The sequence below is a fragment of the Microtus pennsylvanicus genome, chromosome 2 (assembly GCF_037038515.1).
Source record: "Microtus pennsylvanicus isolate mMicPen1 chromosome 2, mMicPen1.hap1, whole genome shotgun sequence".
Taxonomy (NCBI): Eukaryota; Metazoa; Chordata; class Mammalia; order Rodentia; family Cricetidae; genus Microtus; species Microtus pennsylvanicus.
In genome coordinates this window covers 29,156,980-29,183,714 of record NC_134580.1, presented here as the reverse complement: position 1 = coordinate 29,183,714, position 26,735 = coordinate 29,156,980, and the positions used below count along the sequence as shown (strand labels likewise).

The 26,735-nt window shown below is 46.7% G+C and overlaps 1 protein-coding gene and 1 pseudogene across 1 annotated transcript; both read right to left on the bottom strand.

The window, feature by feature from the left end:
• Nucleotides 1–11,112: 11,112 nt before the first annotated feature.
• Nucleotides 11,113–21,021, bottom strand: LOC142844115 (tubulin alpha-1A chain-like; annotated as a pseudogene).
• Tmt1a (thiol methyltransferase 1A) lies at nucleotides 20,464–26,384 on the bottom strand. The gene is made up of 2 exons (XM_075960664.1): nucleotides 25,731–26,384; nucleotides 20,464–21,644 (listed from the first exon to the last, which is right to left on the bottom strand). Exons 1-2 carry the CDS (start codon nucleotides 26,226–26,228, stop codon nucleotides 21,408–21,410), a joined length of 735 nt encoding a protein of 244 aa, XP_075816779.1. The 5' UTR covers nucleotides 26,229–26,384; the 3' UTR covers nucleotides 20,464–21,407.
• Nucleotides 26,385–26,735: the final 351 nt, after the last annotated feature.

Genomic DNA, 26,735 nt, shown 5'->3' with positions numbered 1-26,735 from the left:
AAAAAAAAAGAAAGCTGGCTGTTACCGCCTGTAAATTGAAAAGAGAGAGATTTTTGCCAAGTGAGATGGTGTGCGCTCTAGTCCTTGTACTGGGGAGTGGAGGGAGGGAGATTTATTGGACGTTATCCTTGGCTAATTAGCAAGCTCAACAATTCTAGGATTTGTGAGATTTTTCTGTCTCCACATAAAAGAGAGCTGGGTGGGGGTGATGCACATCTTTAATCCCAGCACTCGAGAGGCAGAGGCAGGAGGATCTCTGTGATTTGGAGAGGAGGTCTAGGAAGAAAGACCTTTTCATGCCTTTCCTGATGATCCCTTGGACTCTCAGAGCAACAGGAAAGCACTAGCCAGGTATAAATGCCTATAATCCCAGCTCTGTGGAGCCCAAGCAGGAGGATCACAAACTCAATGGCAGCCTAAGAGCCCGTCTCAAAACAAAAGCCGGAGGTGGAATTCAACAGCAGAATGCTTGTCTTGCATGCCCACAGCCCTGGGTTTGAGCCCCAGCAGAGCAGAAACTACAGGATAAGAGCGGCCTTTGTGCCCATTGGGCTGATAAACTGCTGTGCAGACAATATTCCTGTCATGAAGAACCATGTCTATAACGTATGTTGAATGTTTCAGGGAATACAAAATAAGTGATTAGAAATGTAAATGTTTAGGGAAATGTAAATGACTTTTGTACATGCAGGGCTTCTTCCTCTTCCTCTTCTTCTTGCATTTTGAGAAAAGGTATCTCTGTAGCTTTGGTGGCGGTCCTGGAACTAGCTCTTGTAGACCAGGCTGGTCTTGAACTCACAGAGATCCACCTGCTTCTGCCTCCCGAGTGCTAGGATTAAAGGCGTGTGCCACCAACACCCGGCCATACAGGGCTTCTTTATTCTGCCTTTAATTTTTTTCTTTCTTTTTTTTCTTTTTTTTTTCAGTTTGTTTTTTTTGGTTTTTTTTTTTTTTTTGGTTTTTTGGAATTTCATGTTGTCAAGGCTAGCCTTGAACTCACTATGGAATGAGGCTGGTTTTGATTTTCTTGCGTCCATTTCCTCAGTATTTTGAGTTCAGACATGTGGCAGCAGCCTAGCTTGTGTGTATGTGTGTGTGCACGGGTGGTCATGCGTGTATGAGAGTGAGGGAATCTTTTGGGTGTCTTCTTCTTCTCTCCACAGCTTACATTTTGAGACAAGGACTCTCACTGAACCTGGAGCTCATTGACTGGCTAGGCTGCTGGGGAGCAGCTTCAGGGATCCGCCTCTCCCAACTGTCCCCAGCTTTTACATGATGGAAGGAATCTGAACTCCAGTCTTCATGCTTACACAGCAGGCATTTTACTGACCGAGGCTTCTCCCTCGCCCCTCTTTCCAACCTTTGCAAAGTCTGAAGTTGCTTCTCAATAAGAAAGTGTTTTAAAAATGAACTGTATAGGGCTGGAGAGATGGCTCAGCGGTTAAAAGCATTGCCTGCTCTTCCAAAGGTCCTGAGTTCAATTCCTGGCAACCATATGGTGGCTCACAACCATCTGTAATGAGGTCTGGTGCCCTCTTCTGGCCTGCAGGCATACATGTAGAAAGAATATTGTATACATAATAAATAAATATTTTTTTAAAAAGTGAACTGTATAACTGGGCAGTGGTGGAACAAGCCTTAAACCCCAGGACTTGGGAGGCTGGCAGAGGCAGTCAGATCTCTGTGAATTCAAGGCCAGCCTGGTCTACAGAGTGAGTCTTAACTGCTCCATCACTACTTAGAAACCCTGTCTTGAAAAAGCAAAAGTAAATAAGTAGATAGATCGATAGATAAAATAAAAAAGCCCCAAATTCAGCCCCCCCTAGATAGCGGCACACTGTCTCTTGAGTAGTAGGATTGCACGCATGTGCTACCACACCTGATTTTATACAGAAACTTTGAAGAGCTCAGTGGGGGAAGGCGCTTGCTACCAAGCCTGATGAGTTCAGTCTTCTAGACCTCCATTGTGGGGGGTGATAATAGACTCCCTTGGGTTGTACTCTGGGTTCCACATATGCTCCATGCCACGAATATTCACTCATAAATAAATAAGCACATAATAAAATGACGATAAAAGAAAACAGTACCAAGCTTGGCATGGCGACACGTAGCTTTAATCCCGGCACTTAGACATGATCGTTAAACTACTTAGACCTTCAACTTCTGATCCTTCTAAGTCGAAGGAGGAGGATCAGAACTCTCAGGCCAACCTAGGCTCAACATTTCCCAGTTGGAGGCTAGCCTGGGTTATATGAGACATGGTCGTAAGTAATAAACAAGTGGACCTAGAACCAAGTGTGATGTCCTATGCTGTAATCTCACCAGCTGGAGGACAAGCAGAAGGATTATAAATGCAAAGCCAGCCCAAGTTCCATGCCAGCCTGGACTGTATAGTAAGATCCTGGCTCCACAAAACAAAACAACATGGATTAGTTGAATTCGGTAACACATGAATTTAATCCCAGCACTCAGGAGGCAGAAGTAAGAAGATCTCTGTGGGTTCAAGGCCAGTGTATATATGGAGTTTCAGGACTACAGAGAGACCCTGACTCAAAACAATGACAAAAACAAAATCAAGGATTGATTGAGGGAAGAAAAGGGAGAAGGAAGTAAAGGCATCACACTCTAGTTGAGTGCATGTACACACACATGATCACACATGTACATACACCTACACACAGACACACAAGCTAAGCTGGTGGCACATGCCTATCCTTGAGTTCTTCCCAAGGTCCTGCACATATGATCTCACCACTGCAAAAATAAATAAAAGTAAAAATTTAAATTAGGGACAGTTAAATGCACCATGGGAATATGGATCTGGGAAGAGGAATAAAAATTTCTAAGCCAGCCTTGGTGGCACATGCCTGTAACTCCAACACTTGAGAGGCAGAGACAGGAAGATCAGAAGTTCAAGGTCATCCTCAGTTAAATATTAAATTTTAGGCCAGTTTGGGCTACAAGAAACCTTCTCTCAAAAATGAATAAAACCTTGCAGTAATAGCCTCAGGTATTAAGTAGACACACCTGGGAAGACAGAACCTCAAAGAGTTGCCTTCACCAGATTGGCCTGCAGACATGACTACAGGGTGTGTTCTTAATTGTTAACTCATGCAGGGGAGCCTAGTCTCATTATGGTGGATAATGTGATCCTGGGACAGGTGGTTCTGTTGTACAAGGAAGGTAGAAAGGCAGAGAGACAAAGCCAGTAAGCAGCCTTCATCCATGGTCTCTGCTTCAGTTCCTGCCTCCAGCTTTGAACCTCAGCTTTTCTCATTGATGGATGGTGAAGTGTAGTAAAGAACAAACCCCAGTCTCCCCGAGTTGGTATCAGTCATGGCGTTTATCACAGCAGTGGAAACCTAACTAGGAAAGACCCAAAATGTGACTAGACCTCTCAGCCATTTCAGTCCCTTGGGGGAGCCTCCCATTGACTATCACAACAAAGACCAGTATTTCCTGAGGGTCTAATTCTCTACAGTGGTGCAACTACCCCAGAAGATTCCAGCCAGGGCTTGTTAAGATTAACCCCTTCTGGTCCTGACTGAAGGCAGGTTTTGCTGTGAGGCCACACTACCTTGAGACCAAAGCAGGCTTGGTCCCAGCCATCCATCCCAGAAGGCTGTTCACATCACCCCTGAGAGATAAGCAGGGTCAAAGCACTGACAAGAGTCAAAGGTCACCTTCCAGAGCAGATCTAGAGCTGTGAGTGGCTCTAGTAGATGTGATAACTCAAATAGACTCAACAGACATCGATAAAACATTCCATCCAAACAGAAAAGAAAATACCTTCTTCTCAGCACCTCATGGAACCTTCTCAAAAATTGTTACTAGGTAACAAAGCAAACCTCAACAGATACAAAAAAATTTGGAATAACCCATGTGTCTTATCAGATCTCCATGGCTTAAAATTAGAATTCAACAACAATGCTAATTCCAGAAATCCCACAAACACATGGAAATTAAACAATGCTCACCGAATCACCAATGGGTCAGGTTAAGAAATAAAGAAATAAAAGACTTCTTAAAATTCAATGAAACTGACCACACAACATACCCAAGTTTATGGTACACAATGAAAGCAATGTTAAGAGGAAAGTTCATAGCACTAAATGCCTACATAAAGTGTAGAACTCTAAAATAACTGAGACCATTTCTGAGACCATTTCTGAGGCCTCTTATCCTTAATGCTTTCCTCCCTCCTCTGGGAGCCAGGAGTCTTAACAATTACCGGCACACATACTGACATGTTGGAAACTTTCCATCTCCCTGAGTCTTTGTGAATGTTCTCCAGATAGAACTCAGTTATTGAAATTGGGGCAAGATAACCCTTAAGATGTTGACTCAGTTCCTGATGTTTTGACTCAGTCCCTGGGAAGGGGTCAAAGTAACCCTCAAATGTTTCCTCTTACCTCACCTGATCTGGCAACTGCCCTCCAGCTCTGGCACAGACCAATTATTGTTAACAGCCCTTTGAATAAGCCAGTCCCAATAGTTGGAAAATAACCCCCGAGTTCCCACCCCTTGTTTCTATGGCTTTTTGCTTTAAGAGTAGCCTGTACCAGCCATTCGGGGTCCTTGGCTTGAATGCTGGAGGACCCTGTCGTGACAGAATTAAAATCCTCTTGCTTTTACATCAACTGCAGTGTGAGAGTGTTTTCTTGGGGTGACTCCTCCTAGGTAATTGGACTCTAGGGTCCAACACTAGAATACTCTAAATCTTCCACAGAGAATGAAAAGATAAAGGCAGTACGGAAAAAAAAACATGAATTGATAGTTTATCAGTCAACATATTAATCTTTTTTTGAGACAGGGTCTTCTAGACAGCCCTGGCTGTCCTGAAACTCACTCTGTAGACCAGGCTAGCCTCTGCTTCCCTTGTGCTGGTATTAAAGGCACGTGACAATGCCTGGCATCTCACCAGTTTATTAGTAATTTGATTTCTCCAACATTTTCTCCCACTTAAACCACTTTGGGTGACGGACTACAGTACCTGGGACTGGAGAGATGGCTCCATGGTTAAGAGCACTTGCAGAGGATCTGGTTTGTTTCCCGGCACCCATGTGGAGGCTCACAACCATCCATGACTCCAGTTCCCCTGGGTCCAATGCCCTCTTCTGACGTGGTGCACAGATGCAGCAAAACAGTCGTGCACAAAGAATATCTTTTAAAAACACTAATACTACATATTATACCCTAGATCTTGTGTGTCGGATGCCATACTAGCACATACATGTATTCACAGTTGCTATATTTCAATGAAAAGATAAAAAAGCATATTTAAGAAGAAAATAAAATGCTCCACTAATTAAAAATCCTGAATCTTGTCTGGTGATGGTGACGCACGCCTTTAACCCAGCACTCAGGAGGCAGAGGCAAGCAGATTTCTGTGAGTTAGGGGCCAGCCTGGTCTGCAGAGTGAGTTCCAGGACAGGCTCCAAAGCTACAGAGAAATCCTGTCTCAAGAAACCAAAAAACAAAAAACAAAACCCTGAATCTTTAAAAAACACTGTAGTGCATAACTCTCATGTTTGGATTCCTAAGCTGCACTTAAAAATTCTTTCTCTGGTAGGAAGACCAGCATCATTCCTCTCCTCAGATGTGCCTGGGGAGAGCGCTGCAGCCAGAGTGATCCAGGAGCCGCCACAGGCTCAGCGCTAACACATCTAGAGTTTACATCGTGCTCTTGGCACCTGCTCCTCTCGCTCTCCTCCTCTAGTGCACTAGTGAGAGCCAGCAATGGCGCACGCCTTTAATCCCAGCACTCGGGAGGCAGAGGCAGGAGGATCTCTGAATTGAAGGCCAGCCTGGTCTACAAAGCAAGTCCCAGGACAACTAGGGCTACATAGAGAAACTCTGTCTTGAAAATACCAGTAAGAGATAGCAACTGGATTTAGGTTCAAGTGTTGGTCCCCTCACCCTGTGCACCCACAAAGCTGGGTAAAGTGTTGAAGAATCTCTTGACAGTTGGCCCTAAATGCTAAGTAGCTTAGGTTCAGTTTTTATGGCAGATGGATAGGTAGCTTCATAACCTGAGTGCAGGAGCAGTTAAGTGAAGCTGTTCTGCAAGAGCCTTGGCAATGGTGCGTGTGTGCGAACCAAATGACCTGCATCCCAGGCCTCACAAGGTGGCAGGACAGAGCCAGTTCTGGAGTGCTGTCTCCTGACCTCCACAAGCTCCACAGCAGCTGTGGGTCCTGTACAGGCGCAGGAAAGTAAAAGCCGTGGGTTTCAGGCCAACCTGGGCGGCTTCAATATGATAACAAGGAAATCATTCAATGAGACTGTTCCTGGAACTGACATGTGGGGCACTGGTGTGAGCTGACCGAGCATGTTCAGGCTTAAGAGGCTGGCTTGGGTCAAAGACTGGGGTGACCACACTTGTTTGTATCCCAAGGGGCTCTCCTTGCCTGCTGTAGGTAAAAACCGAATGTCTGCTGCCCCATGGCCTGCCCGGCTGTTCAATATCAGTTGTTAAAATGGGGTCCTCTTTAAATTCCCAAGGAAAGCTTTACATAATCACCGGTTCTCTCTGCCCTGGGTCTGGTGTCATCTGATGCTTTGTTTTCCTCTCCTCTCTCACATAACCCCTCTAGAAGAGGCCAGCCCAGCAGCCATGCTGTCCCCGCGGAGCCCTGATCTCTGCAGTGGGGAGTGGGCAGGCTGCCGTGGCCACCTTTGCTCTCCCCCTTGGCTCCCAGCACACAGACATGTGTCATCTGCCTTCCAGTCACAGAGCAAATGGTCCCATGTTATATTTCACGTGTCAGCTTTGGGGGAGCCTGGCTTTAGCTCCTCTAGCAAATAACACAAGTAGGCTGCTGTGGGGGCTCGGGCCAGGCAGCAGCTGGTTGCTGGATTCCTGCTTCTGCCTCTGTGCAGGAGTACACAGCTCACTGCACACTCCCCAAGGAGCTCTGCCAACCCCATTGCCTCCCACGGGTCTGTCAGCTGAACTTACTGTCATGCCACAGTTAGTATCTTCAGTTAGCATTTCTATTGCTACAACCAAAAACCACGACAGCAAGCTGGGGAGGAGAGCGTTTATTTGCCTTCTACTTTCACATTGCTGCTCATCACCGAAGGAAGTGAGGGCAGGAACTCAAGCAAGGTAGGAACCAGGTCCTGGAAAAGAGCTGCTTACTGACTTGTTCCCCAGGGCTTCCTCAGCCTTCTTTCTTATAGAACCCAGAACCACCAACCCAGGGATAATGCCTAACAGCTGGATCTCAAGGAGGCATTTCCTCAACTGAGGCTCCTTCCTCTCTGACTCTAGATTGGGTCAAGTTGACACAGGAAACTGGCCAGTACAATGTGTTGTGACTGGAGGTTTTAGGGCAAAAGTCCTGGGTCCAGGAAGCCACCCGAACCTCCGGATTGGCCTCTTTGAAGAGTGGTGAACAACAGAAGGATGTCACTGTGTGCACATCACAAGTACAGATAAAGGGGTCCAGTGACCTCGGGTCCACTTTCCAGTGGACAGACATGATTTAAACATGACTGGAGAGGTGGCTCAGTGTGCTGGGCGGTGGTGGCACACGCCTTTAATCTCAGCACTCAGGAGGCAGAAGCAGGTTGATCTTTGTAAGTTCGAGGACAGCCTGGTCTATAGAGAGAATTCCAGGACAGCTAAGGCTGTTACAGAGAAACCTTGTCTCAAAAAACAAAACAAAAAAACAAAACAAAACAAAAAACCAAAATTAGCTGCTCTCCCAGAGGACCCAGGTTTGGTTCCCGGCACACATATGGTTTTTACAACCTTCTGTAACTTCAATTCCAGGGTCCTGGCACCATCTTCTGGTATCCTTGGGAATCATACATGCTTACCACCCATGCACATAAATTAATAAGAAAAATAAAGAATAGGGGCAGGGAATTAGAGGTGGTCAAGGTGAAGTTCAGTGGAGCCTTGTGTCTGTTTCTGCATAGAGATAGTGCCTTTTACTGCCTGGGCGGCCGGAGTGGCCCTTACTGTCTTTGGTGGTGGTGGTGGGGGTTCTATGGGAGCTTACTCCTGCTCCAAGAAATAGCATGACACCAGAGACAGCTGCCCTCCTCTGGCCCAAGAGGCTCTGCTGCTCCTGTCCAGGTTGACTGCAGGTCGCTCATGAGCTGAAGGTGTAGTGGTGTCTGGACCAGGGATGATGCAGAGAGGGCATGACACAGGTGATTTCCAACTTAGGGACAGAGTGGGACAGATATTTATGTCTGCCTTCAGGTCAGGGAAATCATGAAACTGTTGAAGTCGCTGTGTGCTATACAGAAAAGGGCTTTTCAGTTCTCAGGAAGAAAAGAGTATTGATATGTATGTATCCCACACCAGCTCCAAAGCGGCCATTCTTCTGCCTCTGCTTCTTGAGCACTGCTGTGGTTATAAGCACGCTCCCAAGCCTGGCCTGAAGGCACCTTAAGATGGAAATCTCTGTTGTTGACTGTTAGAGGCATGCGATGAAGGGGTCTGTCCACAGCGGGGACAGACTGCAGTACCGTATGCTTGAGGACTGGGAAGGTGCAGCCTTACAGACGTGTGGGGCTTTTGTTTGTTTCTAGGCAGAGTCTTGCTCCCCATCCAGCCTAGCTTTAAATGTCTGCTGCAGCCTGAACTGGCCTCAGACTCGCCGTCGCTCCTCGGCCTCCCGAATTCTACCATCTCAGGACTGTGCCACCTAACTGGGTTGTTTTGTTGTTTACTTTGCTTCTAGGAATGCTACATTTTTGACTAGTAATCTTTGGAGTTTATATGCACATCCCAGTATAATTCTCCAGGTTCTCAAATATTTTCCTTTAGAAGAAAAATACTATTTTGCTTAGTCACTGTTGTTATTTTTAAACTGATTGAGGAATGGGTGCAGCGACCTGCCTCGGTCTTGGCTCTTGGTCACCACGACCTCTGCCTGTTCTCTGGCACAGGGTGGAAAGAGTGCTCCACAGTTCATTAGGGAATTCCTATGATTCTTCAGTGCAGCCTGAGTGGGGTTTTAAGGGCTGAGCGGAAGTGAATAGGCCTCTCTTGCTGTTGATATTAGCGTCCACGACACACTGTGCTGTCCGTTGCTCAAACTGACAAACAGGAATTTAATTTCAGTTAAGTACTGTGCTTTTCAAAGCCACACTATGAGGAAGGGCTGGATCTGGGGCCAAGAATACAAAAGGAACAGTTATACAATATTTGCTCCCCCTTTTAACTCGGAGGACACAGAACATTCGAGAACCTGGGAATAAATATCAGACATTTGAATGTTTGCAGGGCTGTGAATCCAAAACTGCCCACCCTTCAGGCTCTGGCACCTTGCCCAGCTCCACTGTTTTGTTTTGAGCCTCACTATGTAGCCCTGGCTGACTGTATTGCTTCTGCCTGAGTGCCGAGATTACAGGTGGTGCCACTATACCGAGATGACCTCGCTTTCTTAGTTCCCTATGTGTGGGCATGCATCTGTTGTGTAGAGGTCAGAGGACAATTTCTGGGAGTTGGCTCTTTCCTTCCACTATGGGCGAAGGGGACCAACTCTTGTTGGGCTCGGCAGCGAGTACCTTTGCCCTCTCGGACTCCTTGCCTGGTTTACCTTCACTTTCTTGAGCAAGAGTTTCTTTTTTTGTTCAACTGTGGCCCATGCTGCACATGCCCCTGTTCTCTGGAATTCGGCTAAAGAATCCTTGCTCACCCCTGGGGAGATGGGGTAGCATTCTCTGGCATCTGTGTGTTGTCTTAGAGATGGCTTAGAGGTCCATAGCTTATTCAAGAGTAGAGCACACAGTAGGTACTCAGTATTCTTACTCAGTTAAGTAAGAAATAAGCCAGGAGTATAGCTCAATCAAGAGTGTTTGGCTCATTCACTAGGCTTAGGGTTCAACACCATCACCACAAGAAATAGTAAGGGGTGTGTGCATGTGCGTGAGTCCTGGGAAGGATGAGGCAGACCAGGGATCTCACACCCAGATGGTTACAACAAGAAGATCAAGAGTTCCGGGCCAGCCTGTACTACATAGTAAGACCCTGTCTCAAACAAGACCTCAGCATGTATGAAATGTATCATTACTTCATTGTTTTGTTTTTGTTTTTCTTTCGAGAAAGGAAAACTTAATGTAGACTCGGCTGGCCTCAAATACAGAGATCTGCTTCCCAAGCACTGGGATTAAATGTGTGCACCAACCACCCACCTGGCCTTTCCTTGGTCTTCTTGTTCTCTTTCTTTCCTTCCTTCTTTCTTTCTTTCTTTCTTTCTTTCTTTCTTTCTTTCTTTCTTTCTTTTTTTTTTTGAGACAGTTTCTCTGTAGCTTTGGAGCCTGTCCTGGAACTAGCTCTTACAGACGAGGCTGACCTCGAACTCACAGAGATCCGCCTGCCTCTGCCTCAAGAGTGCTGGGATTAAAGGCGTGTGCCACCACCTCCTGGCATCATTCTTTTTTTTTCATTTTTTATTACTTTATAAATAATACCAATCAAAATTCCCACTTCGTCCTCTCCTCCCACTTCCCTCCCGAGTTCTTTCATTCTTTCGTTCTTTTTTAATATTGGCTTCATGTTAATATTTTACATAGCCTGCAGTTCTGACAGGGTCTCCACAGATGTGCTTGAGGAGCACTGAACATTAAAACATTAGGTAAATACAATATAAATAGACAAAATAGAAGTGAGCGCTGAAGCATATTTTCAAATTTTCCAACAATTTAAGAATGTATCAGAATTAATGACATGAAGAAAAAAATGTTTGAAATTTCTTTTAAGTTAAAAACTTTCCTGGTGTTCTGAGGAGAGGGGACGACGAGGACGTCTCCAGGGCTCTGAGGAGAGGGGACAATGAGGTCACACCAGGGCTCTGAGGGAGGGGACGATGAGGATGTCTCCAGGGCTCTGAGGAGAGGGGACAATGAGGTCACACCAGGACTCTGAAGAGAGAGGATGATGAGGATGTCTCCAGGGCTCTGAGGAGAGAAGATGCAGACATCTCCAGGGTCCGGAAGAGACAAGACAACGAGGACATCACCAAAGATGTCTGGCCTGATCTTGCTGTCTGGTCTCCACGTGGTGGCACCTGAATCTTGTTCTCCAGGACATGAAGTATCTTCCGCTGTGCTGGACCTGCTTTCAAGGTATCTGAAAATATTACTTTATCAACATGTCAGGTCAACATTCAGGGCTCCATCAAATCTGAGGGAAGCAGTGATGGAGGACACAATTTGACCTATCAACCTATTTAGGTTGGTGTAGGTGGGGCGTTCAATGCCGAGGTTTCTACGACAGATGTCATAGATGGCTTCGTTGTCCACCATGAAGGCACAATCAGAGCGCTCCAGGGTGGTGTGGGTGGTGAGGATGGAGTTGTAGGGCTCAACCACAGCAGTGGAAACCTGGGGGGCTGGGTAGATGGAGAACTCCAGCTTGGACTTCTTTCCGTAATCAACAGAGAGCCTCTCCATCAGCAGGGAGATGAACCCAGAGCCAGTTCCCCCGCCAAAGCTGTGGAAGACCAAGAAGCCCTGAAGACCTGTGCACTGGTCAGCCCGTTTGCAAATGCTGTCCAAGGCAAGGCAATTCCTTGCCAATGGTGTAGTGGCCATGGGCATAGTTATTGCAGCATCTTCCTTGCCTGTGATGAGCTGCTCAGGGTGGAAGAGCTGGTGGTAGGAACCAGTGCGAACTTCATCAATAACTGTGGGTTCCAGGTCTACGAACACTTCATAGATGACAGGATGCCACTGGAAGGGAGACACCTTGATAACATACATGAGGTGTCGCTCCAGAAAATATCAGTACCAAAACGAATTGATAGTAGGACTCTTCTTCAAGCAACACCATGTCAAGCCACCTGTGGAGTCTGCATGGTCTCTCACAAGCTTCAAGGAAGAGTGCCCGCAGAGAAGGTGTCTCCCTGAAGATGGTATTGAAGGAGTCATCTCTTCCCCCAATGGTCTTATCACTTGGTACTGACTGCCGGGCTGGATGCCATGTTCTAAAGTTCCCAGCAGGCATTGCTGATCTGGACACCAGCCTGGCCATTGTGGAAGGAGATGCATGGTTGCTGCTTTTTGCGGCTTCCTGGAAGATGGTAGAGGCGAGGAGGAAGTGTTGCTTCTTACAGAGCAATTCTTAGGTGGTTGATGTAAGAGAAGCTGCAGTCCAATTTTCTTTTCAGAAGTTTGTTTGGGGCCAGATTGTGTTGCTACGGACCAGCTCAGCTGGAGCACTGGGACCAACGGGACAGGGTCTCAGGGATAGGTGAGTAAGGCGTCGCCGAATGCCAGACACAAGACTCAAAGAAATTGCATCTGAATATATCTTTATTAGGCATGAGACTCATACTTTATACAGAAAAGATGCTTAATAGCATGTGTTTTTTTCATGTGGTACAGATTATTTCTAGAATCATATCAGATACATGAGAATAGATTTCCATCAGACATATGTCCCCGGTGTGAGTCTGCAGTTGGTTGTGATAGACATGGATTGACATTAGTTTCAATATAAATCTTTAACTAGGCTATGAGTTCATGGCATTTTGAGCTAAGGGCAAGTGGTTGTGGTTAACAGTCACACAGTCTACAGTCTTATATATGAAGCTGAAGAGGCCTTGTCCATTCACATACCTTGTCTGTTTTCCTCTGAGATGACTTCCCTTGAGCAGTGTTGTTTCTAATCATTTCAGTGCGTCAATCTTTCTGACTGACAAACGGTGATACAGCCATCTCTTCCAGATTCTAGTTTTTCACTGGAGGAAGTCAGGACAGGAATTTAAGCAGGGCAGGAACCAAGAATCAGGAACCATGGAAGAGTGTTGCTGATGACTTGCTCCCTATACCTTGTTCAGCCTGCTTGCTTTCTTGTCTGTCTGTCTATCTATCCATCCATCCATTCCAGTTCGCCTTCCCTTCTCTCCTCCTGCTCTCCCCACCTGCCACCCACCTCACATCTGCTCTTCAGAGATGGTAAGGTCTCCCATGGGAAGTCAAATCTGTCCCATCACCTTTTTGAGGCAGGATCAAGGTTTTCCCCCTGTCTCTCACAGTGCCCAGGCTGAGCAAGGTATCCCTCCATATAAAATGATATCCAAAGTCAGTTCATGCATTAGGGTTAGATCCTGGTTCTACTGCCAGTGGCCCCACCTACTTCCCATCTATAAGGGGTTATAAGTTGTATAGGGTTGGGGTAGAATATAAAGTTTAGGCTCAGGAATCTTTTTGGGGGAAAAAGGGGGAATGGGTGGTATGGGATAATAGGTAGATTAATGGATCTACTTGTGAATTATTCATTATAGACAATTTACATTGGTATAGATTCTTTGTATATTGATACATATGTAAAATTATCTTTGTATTCCTGTCTCAGACAATTTGTATATTATATAAATTATTTACACTTGTAATAAATTAAATTATATTTGTAATATTGTATGTTATTTATATTTACATTTGTGTACATATTGTAAAGTTATTTTGTTATACTGTGTGTTCCTACCTCTGGGGAGATGGAATAGCATTCTCTGGCATCTGTGTATTGTCTTAGAGGTAGCTTAGAGGTCCACAGCTTATTCAAGAGTAGAACACACAGTAAGTACTCAGTATTCTTACTCAGTTAAGTAAGAAATAAGCCAGGAGTATAGCTCAATCAAGAGTATTTGCCTCATTCACTAGGCCTGGGTTCAACACCAGCACCACAAGAAATAGCAAGGGTGTGTGCTTAAGATATTTTTGCATATTGGTGTGATTTAGGATATTTTTATCATATTGCACTATACATTTCTACATCTGATAAGGATATTTTTATATTGATACAATTTTGAGGTCATTGGCCTTTTGCTCACATCTGCTTAAAGACTGTTATATGAAGCTTTAGTCTTTCAGCTTTACAGGTTAATAGTCACCCATGTTTGTTATACTAGTACTGTTAGGGTCTTGATGTATAGAGATGTACTCTGCATAGACAGGTAATCTTCAAACACTTCAAAGACCTGTAGAACATGGCACTTAAATAACTCAGGATTGTGTTAATGAGACATGGTTGCTCCTGGCAGCACAGATTTATTCTTGAGAATGTTGAACACCAAAGACACTCCACTTGGAGCTTGTTTTCTATGCCACTTATTGGCAAAACTGGCCTTTGGGCAAAGAACTGCTCTTGTCTCAACTGCTGACAATATGTGCACTGTTCAAACTGGAAAAAATAGGATACAATGTTGTAAAAGAAGTGGTGGGCCACTTCCCACTTAGCTCCCGGCCACCTGGCTAGCTTATACCTGAAATAATTACACAGAAACTGTTCATTTAAACACTGCCTAGCCCATTAGTTCTAATCTCTTATTGGCTAACTCTCACATATTAGTTTAACCCATCTCCATTAATGTGTATCGCCACTTGACTGTGGCTTACCAGCATGAGTCTAACCAGCATCCATCTCGGAGAGGAGAGCCATGGCATTTGCCACACTGCCTTCTTCCTCCCAGAATTCTGTTCTGTCTTCCCCGCCTACCTGAGTTCACCCTACCAACTAGGCCAAGGCAGTCTCTTTATTTAACTAATGAAAGTAACACCTAGACAGAAGACCCTCCTACACCAATACAAGCAAAAGCAACTGCTGAACTTTGCCAAGACAGGGTAGGACAGTCTTTCAAATCTTGCTGCTTTTAAAAATGGTCTGTCTGATACTCTAGGCCTCAGTGAAAGCTGGTTGCCCCAACACTGCAAATGAGACTTTGGGTGACTGCCCAGGCAGCCAGCCAGTTGTTTCTATCATTTTTTCTGTGCCTTTTGGAAGTTGATTGCTTACTCAGGTAACATTATTTTCCTCTTCAAGTCTTTGATGGGGTTGAAAACTAGACAGTCATGGCTAATATCCTCTCATAACATAGCTAAGGCATTTTAGGTACAAGACTCCAGGATAGGACAACTATTGAAATCTGTTATTTGCTAATTACCTTAGATTGGACATTTAGCATGTGTTTCTTGCCTGATGTTTATGATGGCTGTAGCTCTATTTTTGTGTATATTTTTGCCTTTTCTTTTTCCTGAATAACACTTGATCTTTGTTCTTGTTGGATATAGTTTTGTATTAGGTTTAGAGCCCTCTTATTGAGACAAAAGGGGGAGATGTTTGGGGAATTCATTCCACTAATATGTTTTGGGGTGCTGGTCCATTAGGGTGTTGCCTGAGGTACTACATAGGGACTGATAAGCCCAGACAGGAAGCATGCTCACTCTCTCGTGTGGTAGTTGGAGATTTGACCACAGCTTCCTGCATCCCTAGGGTAGAAGACCACACCAGCTCTCTACCTTTATTGTGTGAGTGTTCCAAAATAAATATTTATCCTTTATTCCAGTCTATTGTGACTTCCTTACTTACACCTATAATAGGGGTTGAAAATTCTACCTTCATCATCCTACCGTCCCAGAGGAGGCGCAGAATTAAACTGAAGTGACAGAAAAGTATAATTCAGGCTTTATTTGAAATGGAAGGAGCCTACATATATGTTGACCAGGGCTCAGATGGCTCCGTGTGCAAGACTGGGGAGCCAAGTTTTCACTTCTAGCATCCGTGTAATGCATCAGGCATGGCTGTGGGCACATGTTAGCCACGGGACTGTGGCGGAGCAGAAGCATGGAAGCATCAGAGACTTGCAGCCTGAGTTCTATGTGGTTGTGAGTCACCCCATATGAGTTCTGGGACTTAATGCAGGTCCTCTGTTAGAGCAGCCAGTGCTCTTAACCGCTGACCCATCTCTCCAGCCCTGTTCATAGTGGCTTTAAATGTGTTTTCTTCGATGAAGGAGACAATCTGTAATATGCAGACAGGATTGTGCAGTCTGGGGGCTTCTGGAACCACCTCTGTCACAGGTGGCAGCTGTAATAAACTTCTGTGTTAATTTCTCTAGCCCTAGCTTCTATAACAGGAGTGGGGCTGTTGGCCATGCCATTCAGACAAGGACTTAGCTAGTCCTCTGCACTGGGCTGTTACCTTCTGTGGTAGTTTGAATATAATTGGCCCCCATAATCTCATAGGGGGTGGCACTATTAGGTGTGGCTTTATTGGAATGGGTATGGCCTTGTTGGAGGAAGCGGGTCACTGTGGGGTGTGGACTTCAAGGGGAATGTGGTGGTTTAAATGTAATTGCCCCTCACACTCTAATAAGGAGTGACACTATTAGGTGTGACTTTGTTGAAGTGGGTATGGCCTTGTTGGAAGAAGTGTGCCACTTTGAGGCTTTGAGGTTTGCTATGCTTAGGATACTGCCCAGTATCTCAGTTGACTTCCTGTTGCCTGCAAGATGTAGGACTCTCAGCTCCTTCTCCACACCATGTCTGCTGCACGCTGCCAGATCCCTGTCATGATGATAATGGACTGAACCTCTGAAACTAAGCAAACCACCCCCAATTAAATGTTTTCCTTATGTAGTAATATGGGCGGCGGGGCTGTTTTCCCGGCACCCGGCCGCCTGCCCGGCTCGGCTAGCTTATGCCCCAAATAATTACACGGACACTGTATTCTTTTAAACACTGCTTGGCCCATTCTCTTCTAGGCTAATTCTCACACCTGGACTAGCCCATTTCTAATCATCTGTGTAGCGCCCCTAGGTGCGCTTACCGGGAAGATTCTAGCCTAAGTCCATCCTGGGTCGGAGCTGGGTCATGGTGTGCGTCTTCCCTGGAGCAGGTAGCATGGCGTCTCTCCTGCGTCTGCTCCCGAGAGAAGAGCTGTGGAGTCTGACCTCACTTCCTCTTCCTCCCGGCATTCTGTTCTGTTTACTCCACCCACCTAAGGGTGGGCCTATCAAATGGGCCTAGCAGTTTCTTTATTGCTTAAACAATGAAATCAACAGATTGATATATGACACTCCCACATCACTTCCCCTTTTTCTGTTTAAACAAAAAAAAGGAAGGCTTTAACCTTAACATAGCAAAATTACATATAACAAAACAGTTATCAAGTAAAAGTTACATCAGAAACATTTATACATATAACAAAATTGACCTTAAATCTCTATAAATAAAGCAAAATCTATACTAATGCAAATTATTCATACCTATATCATATCCCCCTTTAAATGTAAAAGAACATTTATAAACCATATTTGGGAACATGGGCGCAGTTTTTTCTCTCCAAACTGCTTCCTGCTGAATGGGGGCGTCGTTAATCAGATTATTTAGGGTGTAACCTGTGTGCCAGGTTTATCTCAGTTGGCAGTTGAGCAAAGCAATTTTCTGAAGATGTTCACAGCAACCCTTCAGGAGGACGTGGTCCATCATACCAAATCGGGATAAATGCAATCCACAAGGTCTGATCCTCTGTGAAAACAAAAGCAGAATCTCTTTTCCAAAGTATCATATCCTTAGATCCAAATTTTGAAATCATACCCTCATGATATCCGTTCTGGTTCCACTTGGCAGCCCATAAAATGAAATGTCTCTCTGTACTTAGCTCCTTCACAGTCAAAAATTTTAAAGAAAACACAATGTACATAATCCAGACTCTCTGTGAATTTTCCATCTTTACACGGCTTATTTTTATTTATATCTATAACTATCTGTACTCTGTCTCTTTAAAGACTTTACTTTTACTTTTTTCTTTTTAAACCATTAACTTTATTCTCTATATTCTTTTTCTTCTCTCTCCCAAGCCAACGTACATTCATCCAACAGTGTGACTCATTTATTGGTCTGAATCTGTCCTATTGTGAATCTGCAATTTTTTACTATCCAGGAGCACTTTTGATTTACGCCTTTAAATCACTAGGCGCTTAAGAATCTAAGCTGTGACATTCCTAGGTTAACTTTTTGCTTTTTGAGCATATATCTTTGACCTGGAATAACCCTGTAGACCAGGTTGTCTTTGAACTCTCAGAGATCCGCCTGTCTCTGCCTCCCAGGCATTGGGATTAAAGGCGTGTGCTACCACACCTTGAACTCAGAGAGATCTGTTCGTCTCTGCCTTCTAGGCACTGGGATTAAAGGCGTGTGCTACCACACCTTGAAGTTTACTTGAGGTTTACTTTAAGAATTTTAACTTTTAGTCTGCATATATTTTTAACACACAGTAAACCATTCAGAAATTTTCTCTGTCTTTGAATCTCTCTTTACTGTATATCTCTCTTTTTCTGACCACAAGAGCCTTTAATTTACCAAGCAATATCAGTAGGACTAAAGGCGTGGCTTTGCCAGCTAGATCCAGTCCATTCCTTAGCTTTCCAGCCTCAAGGCTGAGGTACTGACTGTAAGGTCCCTGCCAGCCAGCAAGCTACAACAGACAACACTCAAATCCTCTCTCGGTAGCCGGCCCTCCTGCCTCAAACAGTCAGAGTTTGCCCTGGCAGGACAGCCCAGAAAGCCGGCATTTTTAAACGGCGCAGCTTTTTTCCTGCTACGCCTGAAAACCGAAAAGCATGCGTTCAGCTTTTCGTCAACACCGTTTAAGTGTTTCGTGGCAGGACCTCTTAATGAGCTGCAGGCTTTGCAGCTAAAGCTGAGTCAGGAAGCCTCTTGGGGCTACCAGGTAGGAGCGGCACTCAGCACTTTAATTCTGAGACTGAGCGTGCAGCACAGAAATTCTTTTCATCCAAGTTACGTCCAAATCTGACACACAGAGCACTGTGCAGTCTGAAAACACGTCTCTGTATGGCGGCAGGAATCCGCCATGCTCTTCCGCCTGCCTAAGTCTGATTCTGCCTTCTGCCCAGGAGCAGGCGGGGAGCTCTGAGTCATCGTCAAAGTCTCAGAGCACTCTCCTTCGGATCCCAAGCGGGAACACAAACATAAAGCCAGAGTTTGCACTGGCGGCACAGCCCCAAGGAGCTGTGCTTTAAAATGACACAGTGTTTTTTCTGCTGCTGTTGCCGAATCAGGAAATCTCTCTACAGCACGCCACCAACAAACAGCAGAAATCTGTGTTAAACTCTCTCTCCCTTATTTTTAAGACTTCTCAGGTTTTTTTTTGTGGACTCAGTTAGCCCCACGTTGGGCGCCATCTGTAGTAATATGGGCGGCGGGGCTGTTTTCCCGGCACCCGGCCGCCTGCCCGGCTCGGCTAGCTTATGCCCCAAATAATTACACGGACACTGTATTCTTTTAAACACTGCTTGGCCCATTCTCTTCTAGGCTAATTCTCACACCTGGACTAGCCCATTTCTAATCATCTGTGTAGCGCCCCTAGGTGCGCTTACCGGGAAGATTCTAGCCTAAGTCCATCCTGGGTCGGAGCTGGGTCATGGTGTGCGTCTTCCCTGGAGCAGGTAGCATGGCGTCTCTCCTGCGTCTGCTCCCGAGAGAAGAGCTGTGGAGTCTGACCTCACTTCCTCTTCCTCCCGGCATTCTGTTCTGTTTACTCCACCCACCTAAGGGTGGGCCTATCAAATGGGCCTAGCAGTTTCTTTATTGCTTAAACAATGAAATCAACAGATTGATATATGACACTCCCACATCATCCTTATAAGAGTTGCCATGGTCACCACGTCTCTTCACAGCCCTGGAAACCCTGCCACACCTTCCAATGCGATGAGGTATACCTGTGCCTTTGCAAACCTCCCAGAACTGAAGAGGGAGCTATTCAGGTCCTGACAACAGAGGCGGAACCATGAGCTGCCTTTCTTCACGCTCTGCTTTCACAAACGGGATCCCTGCACTGAAGCTTTTCAAAACTCATTCAGAGTGGCTGTGGAGGCACGTGGCTTTGATTGGCACTCAGGCAGCAGAGGCAGGTGGATCCTTGAGTCTGAGGCTGGCCAATGATCCATAGTGAGACCCTGTATTAAAACCCCCAACACACAATTCTTATTCTAGGACAGGGACCTGGTTCAATGGTATAGCCTTGTCTAGCATGCCCACAGCCCTTGGTTCAGTCCCTACTACAACACCACAACCAAAAACAAGCAACCACATGCCCACACCAAAATGGCTGAAGGCTAGCTGTGTGTGGTCTTTTGAATGCTTGTGGGCCTGAGCACTTGGTCCCCAGTCAGTGGGCTGCTTTGGAAGACTGTGAAACCTTTAGTTGTCTTGCTGAAGAAAATGAATCACTTGAATTTTTATGGTCTGGTCCCAGTTCTCTCCACTCTCAGGTTCCTGACTGTGATACAATGTGACAAAGCTGCTTATGCTCCTGCCAGGATGCCTTCCCCCTCGCCCCTCAGTCACCTCAGGGCTGATCTGAGGTTCCTGACTGTGATACAATGTGACAAAGCTGCTTATGCTCCTGCCAGGATGCCTTCCCCCTCGCCCCTCAGTCACCTCAGGGCTGATCTGAGGTTCCTGACTGTGATACAATGTGACAAAGATGCCTATGCTCCTGCCAGGATGCCTTCCCCCTCGCCCCTCAGTCACCTCGGGGCTGATCTGGCCCCAGCATCAAGGACCATCCCTTGTATGTTGTGCATCATACCTGGATGCAGAAAAACACATCTGTGCGTTCAAATGCCTTCCCTGTCTAAGGTGATGTTTCCTTCTCAGATGCTAAGACACAAATGAAGACAAGCCAGCCAAGTATAGACTATTTCCATTTCTGAAAGGAATATGAATTTATTGATTTGATGTTCAAAATAGGACTTCTGCATCTCAGAAAATATATTTGTTTACATACATACAAACTGTAGCTGAGACCCTCGAGTGGCCCACCCAGACTCGTTCTTAGTGCATACACAATGATGTCCGTGCTTTCCTTCCAGGACCAGTGGGCTTTTTCCTCCGCCCCCTCCCCCAAGATTTTCTTGTGTCTCTCTGGCTGTTCTAGAACTCACTCTGTAGACCAGGCTGGCCCAGAGCTCAGAGATCTACTGAAATCTGCCTCTTAGGTGCTGGGATTAAAGGCGTGCACCACCTAGCCCAGTTCAGTGCCAGGGGAATTTGGTCAGAAGAATCCCCCAGGCCCTGCCCACTACATTCACGGGTTGCACTTAGAGTCCCCCGCACGGTGTGCCCATTTTCCCCAATGCAGGGGCCGCCCTTTCGCTGCCTAGAGTCTCTTATGTTCAACAAAGCACGTGCCGGATAATTGACCCCAGAATGCCAGTGGCCGGGTGCAGTCCTGCGGTGACGCCGGAGCATCGGTGCGGTGCACGCATAAAAACCGTGTGGTGCAGCAGGATTTGGTGAAACACAGAACCAAAAGACAGAAAGCTGCCGGCCTGAGCACACAGGGCAGCGAAAGCCGGAGCAGAGACACCAGGGCAGCAAGTGGGTTCAGATTTCATTTTCTGTTAGTCAGACGTGGATTTTCAGTTAGCTGGAGTTGATTTGTTCGGTTTGCCAGCTATCGGTTGCCTTATTATCAAAGGCTTAGAGACCATTGGTCGCTTTGAAGGAGGTTCAAAGCCACTTTGATTTGGTTTTGGGAGAGAATGTAGAAATGGTTAAACAGAATGAAGTGGACTTCGCCTCCCCCAGGTGGAAGCCTTGCGCTCTGGCAGGAATTCGGCCTTGAGCCCCTCCCACTATTTTACGGCGTACCCGTAGATGTGGGGTCGCACCAAAACCCAGGACAGCGGAGCCTGGATATGCTGCAGCTTGAGCTTCGAGAAGCTGGCCTGCTCCAGAGTCTTCCAGCTCTCTCTCGTTAGGTTACATCCGTCAAACAGAAGGAACCAGGTAGGATCCAGAACCTGCTGCCAGAAGTAATTCCAGGTGGACCGCTCATCCGCCACGTGCTCCATGAAGTAGAAAGCGCCTCCCTAAGAAAGAATACACACACACACACACACACACACACACACACACACACACACACATTTTAAAGATACTGGTTCTGGGAAAACAGCTTTAAAAGATGCATGAAGCATAAAATTTCAGTGCCTGAGGCCAACTTTTGAGAATTCACCGGTAAATTATAACGGAGTTAGGTAATGGGTAATGTAGTTTGAATTTCGGTCACATTTTATACAGCACTAGCTGGGCAAGATAGCCCATGCCTGGAGTCTCCACACAAGAGAGGCTAAGGCGGGACGATCACAGTGGGACCACATCTTCAGGCCTGGAACAGGCAATTTTTCCCAACATTACATCTGGACCACACGTTGTTTATAATCTTTATTTTACTTCGTATCTGTTAGGCTTTTCCCAGTTTTTCACTGTAACCAGCATTAATGTCTACCAATCTTGAGAGCACTTGTAATTTCCAAACAGCTACATTGTTTACAAGTGGGGGCTGAGTCCGTGGTGGGTGCCTTTTAAAACACCTTGGTAGTTTTCAAATTGCCCTTTGGGAAAATTCACTCACCTTTACCCTGGAGCTAGCATGCCCATGAAGGGTGTGCCTTAGTGTTTCCCCTGCTACAAAGAGAGCCCTGCCTGCTTCCCCCCTCTCCCTCTCAGCCTGGCACTGCACACAGGAAGGCGCCTCCTCCTGCAGACCCTTTGTACTGGCCAACCTTGATCCTCCTGCCTCTGCAGGCCCTGGGGCTGGGGCTGTAGGTGTGAGTCAGGCATCTAGCTAATATAATCACACTGTAATAAAGTGACAGCTCCTTAAGAGAAAAAAGCAGTTGTTTCCATGAGCAAGCAAGAATGGATATCAACAGGCAGGCTTAAAAGGAACCCAAGTACACAAGCTTTCTAGTAAAAAGATTTTTCTACCTACTAAGAACCCTAAAGATAAGTGTATTTTTACCTGAGTGTTCATGTGTGAGTGCCCATGTGTAGGGCTTTGTGTGGAGGTCAGATGACAACTTCCGGCATATGGCTTCTCAGGGGCAGTTCCCACTTTTGACCCAGCATCTCACTGCCTGGATTTCACCACCTTGACTTGGCCTCAGAGAGCTGCCGGCTTCTGACTCCCCTGTTCTAGAATGGGTGTGTGGGCACGTGAATGTGCACACACACACGTGTGTGGACAACAACAGCCGTTAAACTCAGGCAGCTTTCTCAAAAGGAGTCTACGCAAGGGAACTTGCCAGGGTTCTCTGTCGCTGCTCCTTCACAATCTTGCTTTTTTACTGTTGTGCTTTGGTGCTCAGGGTTCTGACTCCTCTCTCATGTTTGCTACACAAATGCTTCATGAATGCATTAACACCAAGTCCCTCTTTTTGTTTAAAATTTTCATTACATTATTAGTCTGAGTGTGAAAACACAGTGCGTGTGTAAGTGTGTGCACACGTGTTCTCTGCTCCCACCACGTGGACCTCAGGGCAGCAGACTTGACCGCAGTGCCTTTGCCGGCTGCGCTCTCTTACTGGCCGCCTCCCCCTCTTCTGTCTTTTTGTTGTTGTTCCTTAGCTTTGGAAACAGTCTCACTTCACCCAGGTTGGTCTCGAGCTCACTACACAGCAAACTCATCATGGCACCAGCTGGTCTTGAACTCCCAGTCCTCCTGCCTCAAGCTGGCATTGCAGGTGTGTTCCACCACATCTGACTTCTACTTAAAAACAAAACAAAACAAAAAAATCTTTCAATTCATTAGCAAAGTGTTCCCAGGCACTGACTGTAAGTGCTGGAAACACAGGAGCTGTCGAAGGAGAGTAGGAACCTACTTACAGGTGCTGTGTAGACTAGACTGTGTTATTTCATTCATAATGCAAATGACAGCCAGGGTGGCATTCCATCCTTCGGTTTTACTCAGCCAGGGATGGTAAGTGATATTGCCTTTAGGGGAGAAACTGTACTTTGATTTTTCACCTGCAGCCCACGTAGGGCATGGACATGCTACCTAAGCAGCCCTGCAGCCCACGTAGGGCATGGACATGCTACCTAAGCAGCCCTGCAGCCCACGTAGGGCATGGACACGCTACCTAAGCAGCCCTGCAGCCCACGTAGGGCATGGACACGCTACCTAAGCAGCCCTGCAGCCCACGTAGGGCATGGACATGCTACCTAAGCAGCCCTGTGCGTTTCCAAGCGGGGAAAGAAACACATCTCCCTTTTGCTAGCCTTTGTTAAGCTACTCTGGTCCTGGACACCCAAAGGCAGAGTTCCAGATAGATTTCAGTTTAGAGATGTAGTTACCCCAAATTATACGGACAAGAAAAAAAAGCATATGTTTAAGGATAGAAAACCGAATTTCCATCTCTGTGAGTTCGAGGCCAGCCTGGTCTACAAGAGCTAGTTCTAGGACAGGAACCAAAAGCTACGGAGAAACCCTGTCTCGAAAAATCAAAAAAAAAAAAAAAAGAAAGAAAGAAAGAAAGAAAGAAAGAAAAGAAAGAAAAGAAAACCGAATTTCCTAGTAAAAACGAAAAACCAAATATGTCATTTCCTCAGGCTAGGGCAGGAGACAGGAAGGCAAAGCAGAGATGGGCTTTGCTATGTCTGTGAATAATTGTCCTGGAGCTTAGCAGGGTGGGGCGGGCAGGGCGGGGCGGGGCGGAGCAAACTCTGCACGGGTGTTGAGATTCGGAAATCTGAGCAGGCACGTAGCTGAAAACACTCGGGACACGTGACACGTGAGACTGTTGGGGAGGGTATATATGTGGAAGGAGAGCTGAGGGAGAGCCTCAAAGGGGCAGAAATGCCGAAATCCGGAAGATGACAGTGATATTCTCACTGGGCAGGGTGTAGTGGTGCATGTCTTTAATCCAGTACGTGGGAGGCAGAGCTCTGTGAGTTCACAGCCAGCCTGGTCTACTTACAGAGTTTCAGGCCAGCCTGGTCTACCTACAGAGTTTCAGGCTAGCCTGGTCTACCTACAGAGTTTCAGGCCAGCCTAGCACAATTCAGTGAGAACGAGACCTGGATTCACAAGCATTGCTATGTAACGTGGGTGTACTTCTTAAACCTCTTTTCTGAAAGGATCAGCATAAGTACCTGCTTCAGAGGGTTATGGTCAGGGTAAACTGAGGCTGTCATGATGATCTGGGCTCGATTAAGCCACCACAGACACTAAGGAAGACAACCGAGGCCATGTCTGGTGTGTGTCAGGTGTGGCTACCTGCTAGTTTGATCGCTGCGCACCTGTCCTTGTGCCAGAGAGACTATGCTGAGCCCTCAGCCTCCCAGACACTGACTTTCGCCGAGTTTATGTGTGTGCCACCACACCCAGCCAACTTTTTCATAGCTGCAGCGTTCCTGACTATGTGACAATCTCCATCCGCAGACAGGTTTTCTCCCGTTTCCACTAATGCCAATGCTCCGTTAATGACTATCCTTGTGATGGACAAGGTTTCGCACATGAGTAGCTGTAGATACATTTCTAGTAAATAAAGTTGCTGTATGAGGGCCCCTTCCCAGATCCACCCCAGTACCTAGTCTATGTCTCAGACAGTGTCACGGTTAAAAACGGCCTCTAGGTTTTTCTCATACAATGACTACTTTAATTTGTGTTCCTGATCTTGCCCAGTTGCTCATCTTGTTTGTTTTGTTTTGTTTTTAACTCTGACCAGTCTTAAAAAAACCCATTGTCCTTAGTGACTTGCCAATTGTTGTTTGGTTTGGTTTTTGAGACCGGGTTTCAGTGTGTAGCCTTGGCTGGCCTCAAACTCATAGAGATCAGCCTGCCTCTGCCTCCTCAGTGTTGGCACTTGTAATGTTTTTTAACTCGGGGTGGGAGGGTGTGGGGGGGGGGCATGAACCCTTCAGCTGTTCTGGGAGCTGCTGTTAGCAAGTCCGACATTCGAGCTGTCCTGCAGGCCCTTGCCTCTGCAGCAATTTAGAACTTTTTAAATTTTGATTTGTCAGTACTTACCTTTGCCGTTCTCCGCCACTCTTCAAAAAAAAAAAATCCTTCTCTGATTTTTTTTTAAAGTGGACCTTTTAGATTAGAATACACCTGAAATTGACAGGACCACCCTTGGGGTTGGGGTCAGGGTTAGTACTCATCTATCACTCACCGGCCTCAGCACTCGGCACACCTCGCGCAGAATCTTCTCCTGGTTCTTCACCGAGCACAGCACGAGGGTGCAGACCACCACGTCCATGGAGCCATCAGCTACCTGGCTCATGTTCTCCCCGGCCGCCACCACGAAGCGCTCAAACTGCAGCTGCCGGTTCTCTGAGACGCTCTTGAACAGGAACTTCTCGAAGCTAGGATTAGGGTCGACACAGGTCACCCTGCACCCGGGGGGATAGAACTTAAAGTTGGCCCCGGTGCCGCAGCCCACCTCCAGCAGCGACAGCTTCCCCGAGGGGCCCGCGAACTCCTGCAGGTTGCTGAAAAGCTCCTTCTTTTTGCTCGCCATCTGCTCGTTGTACGTCACCGTGAACCGCGACAGAAAGTAGGGAAACCACTTTTTGCATATCCAGTTCCACATGCCTAAAAGGTTCAGCAGATACATGGGAAACGCCAGGATGCCGACAACCAGCCGGAGGACCAGGATGGCGAGCGACATCGCGGCGACTGCAGGAGAAAGGGCCACAGCCCGGAGCAGTCCTCTGGAGGAGGAGCAGGGCGCAGGCTCTGGGCCGCGTTCCAGAGCCAACCAGGAAGGAGGTGGCGCCGCCGAGCAGAAAAACAAAACCCAAGATTCCCTCCCCACCCCACCCAGGAGATGAGGCCGAAGTTGGCACAGCTGCGTGCGCAGCGGCCCAGCGCTGTCCCTCGTGGTTCTTCAGGAGAGTTGCAGCCAGAACTGCGATCTGGTCCTGCCTGGCCTTGTTTGGGTCTGGAGGCAGCGGCAAGGTTATGCTGCGGTTTGTTATAAGCAAGGCCCTTTCACCTCACCCACCCAGCCAGTCGGCAAGTCCGTCCTGAGGAGAGTCCCCGCGTGGATTAGAGCCCCCACGGGATGTTTGACTGAGACCCCTCTCTCATAATTTAGTCCCCTCCGTTCTCCTCTCCCCAGGGCACCCCACCCAGGTCCTTTTTTTTTTTTTTTAAATAAAGAAGTGAAAGGGCT

Coding starts and splice junctions, on each gene's coding strand:
- Tmt1a (XM_075960664.1), bottom strand. CDS start 26,228: ATGTCGCTCGCCATCCTGGTCCTCCGGCTGGTTGTCGGCATCCTGGCG. Junction 21,645..25,730: donor TGTGCCGAGTGCTGAGGCCG/GTGAGTGATAGA, acceptor ATTCTTTCTTAG/GGAGGCGCTTTCTACTTCAT.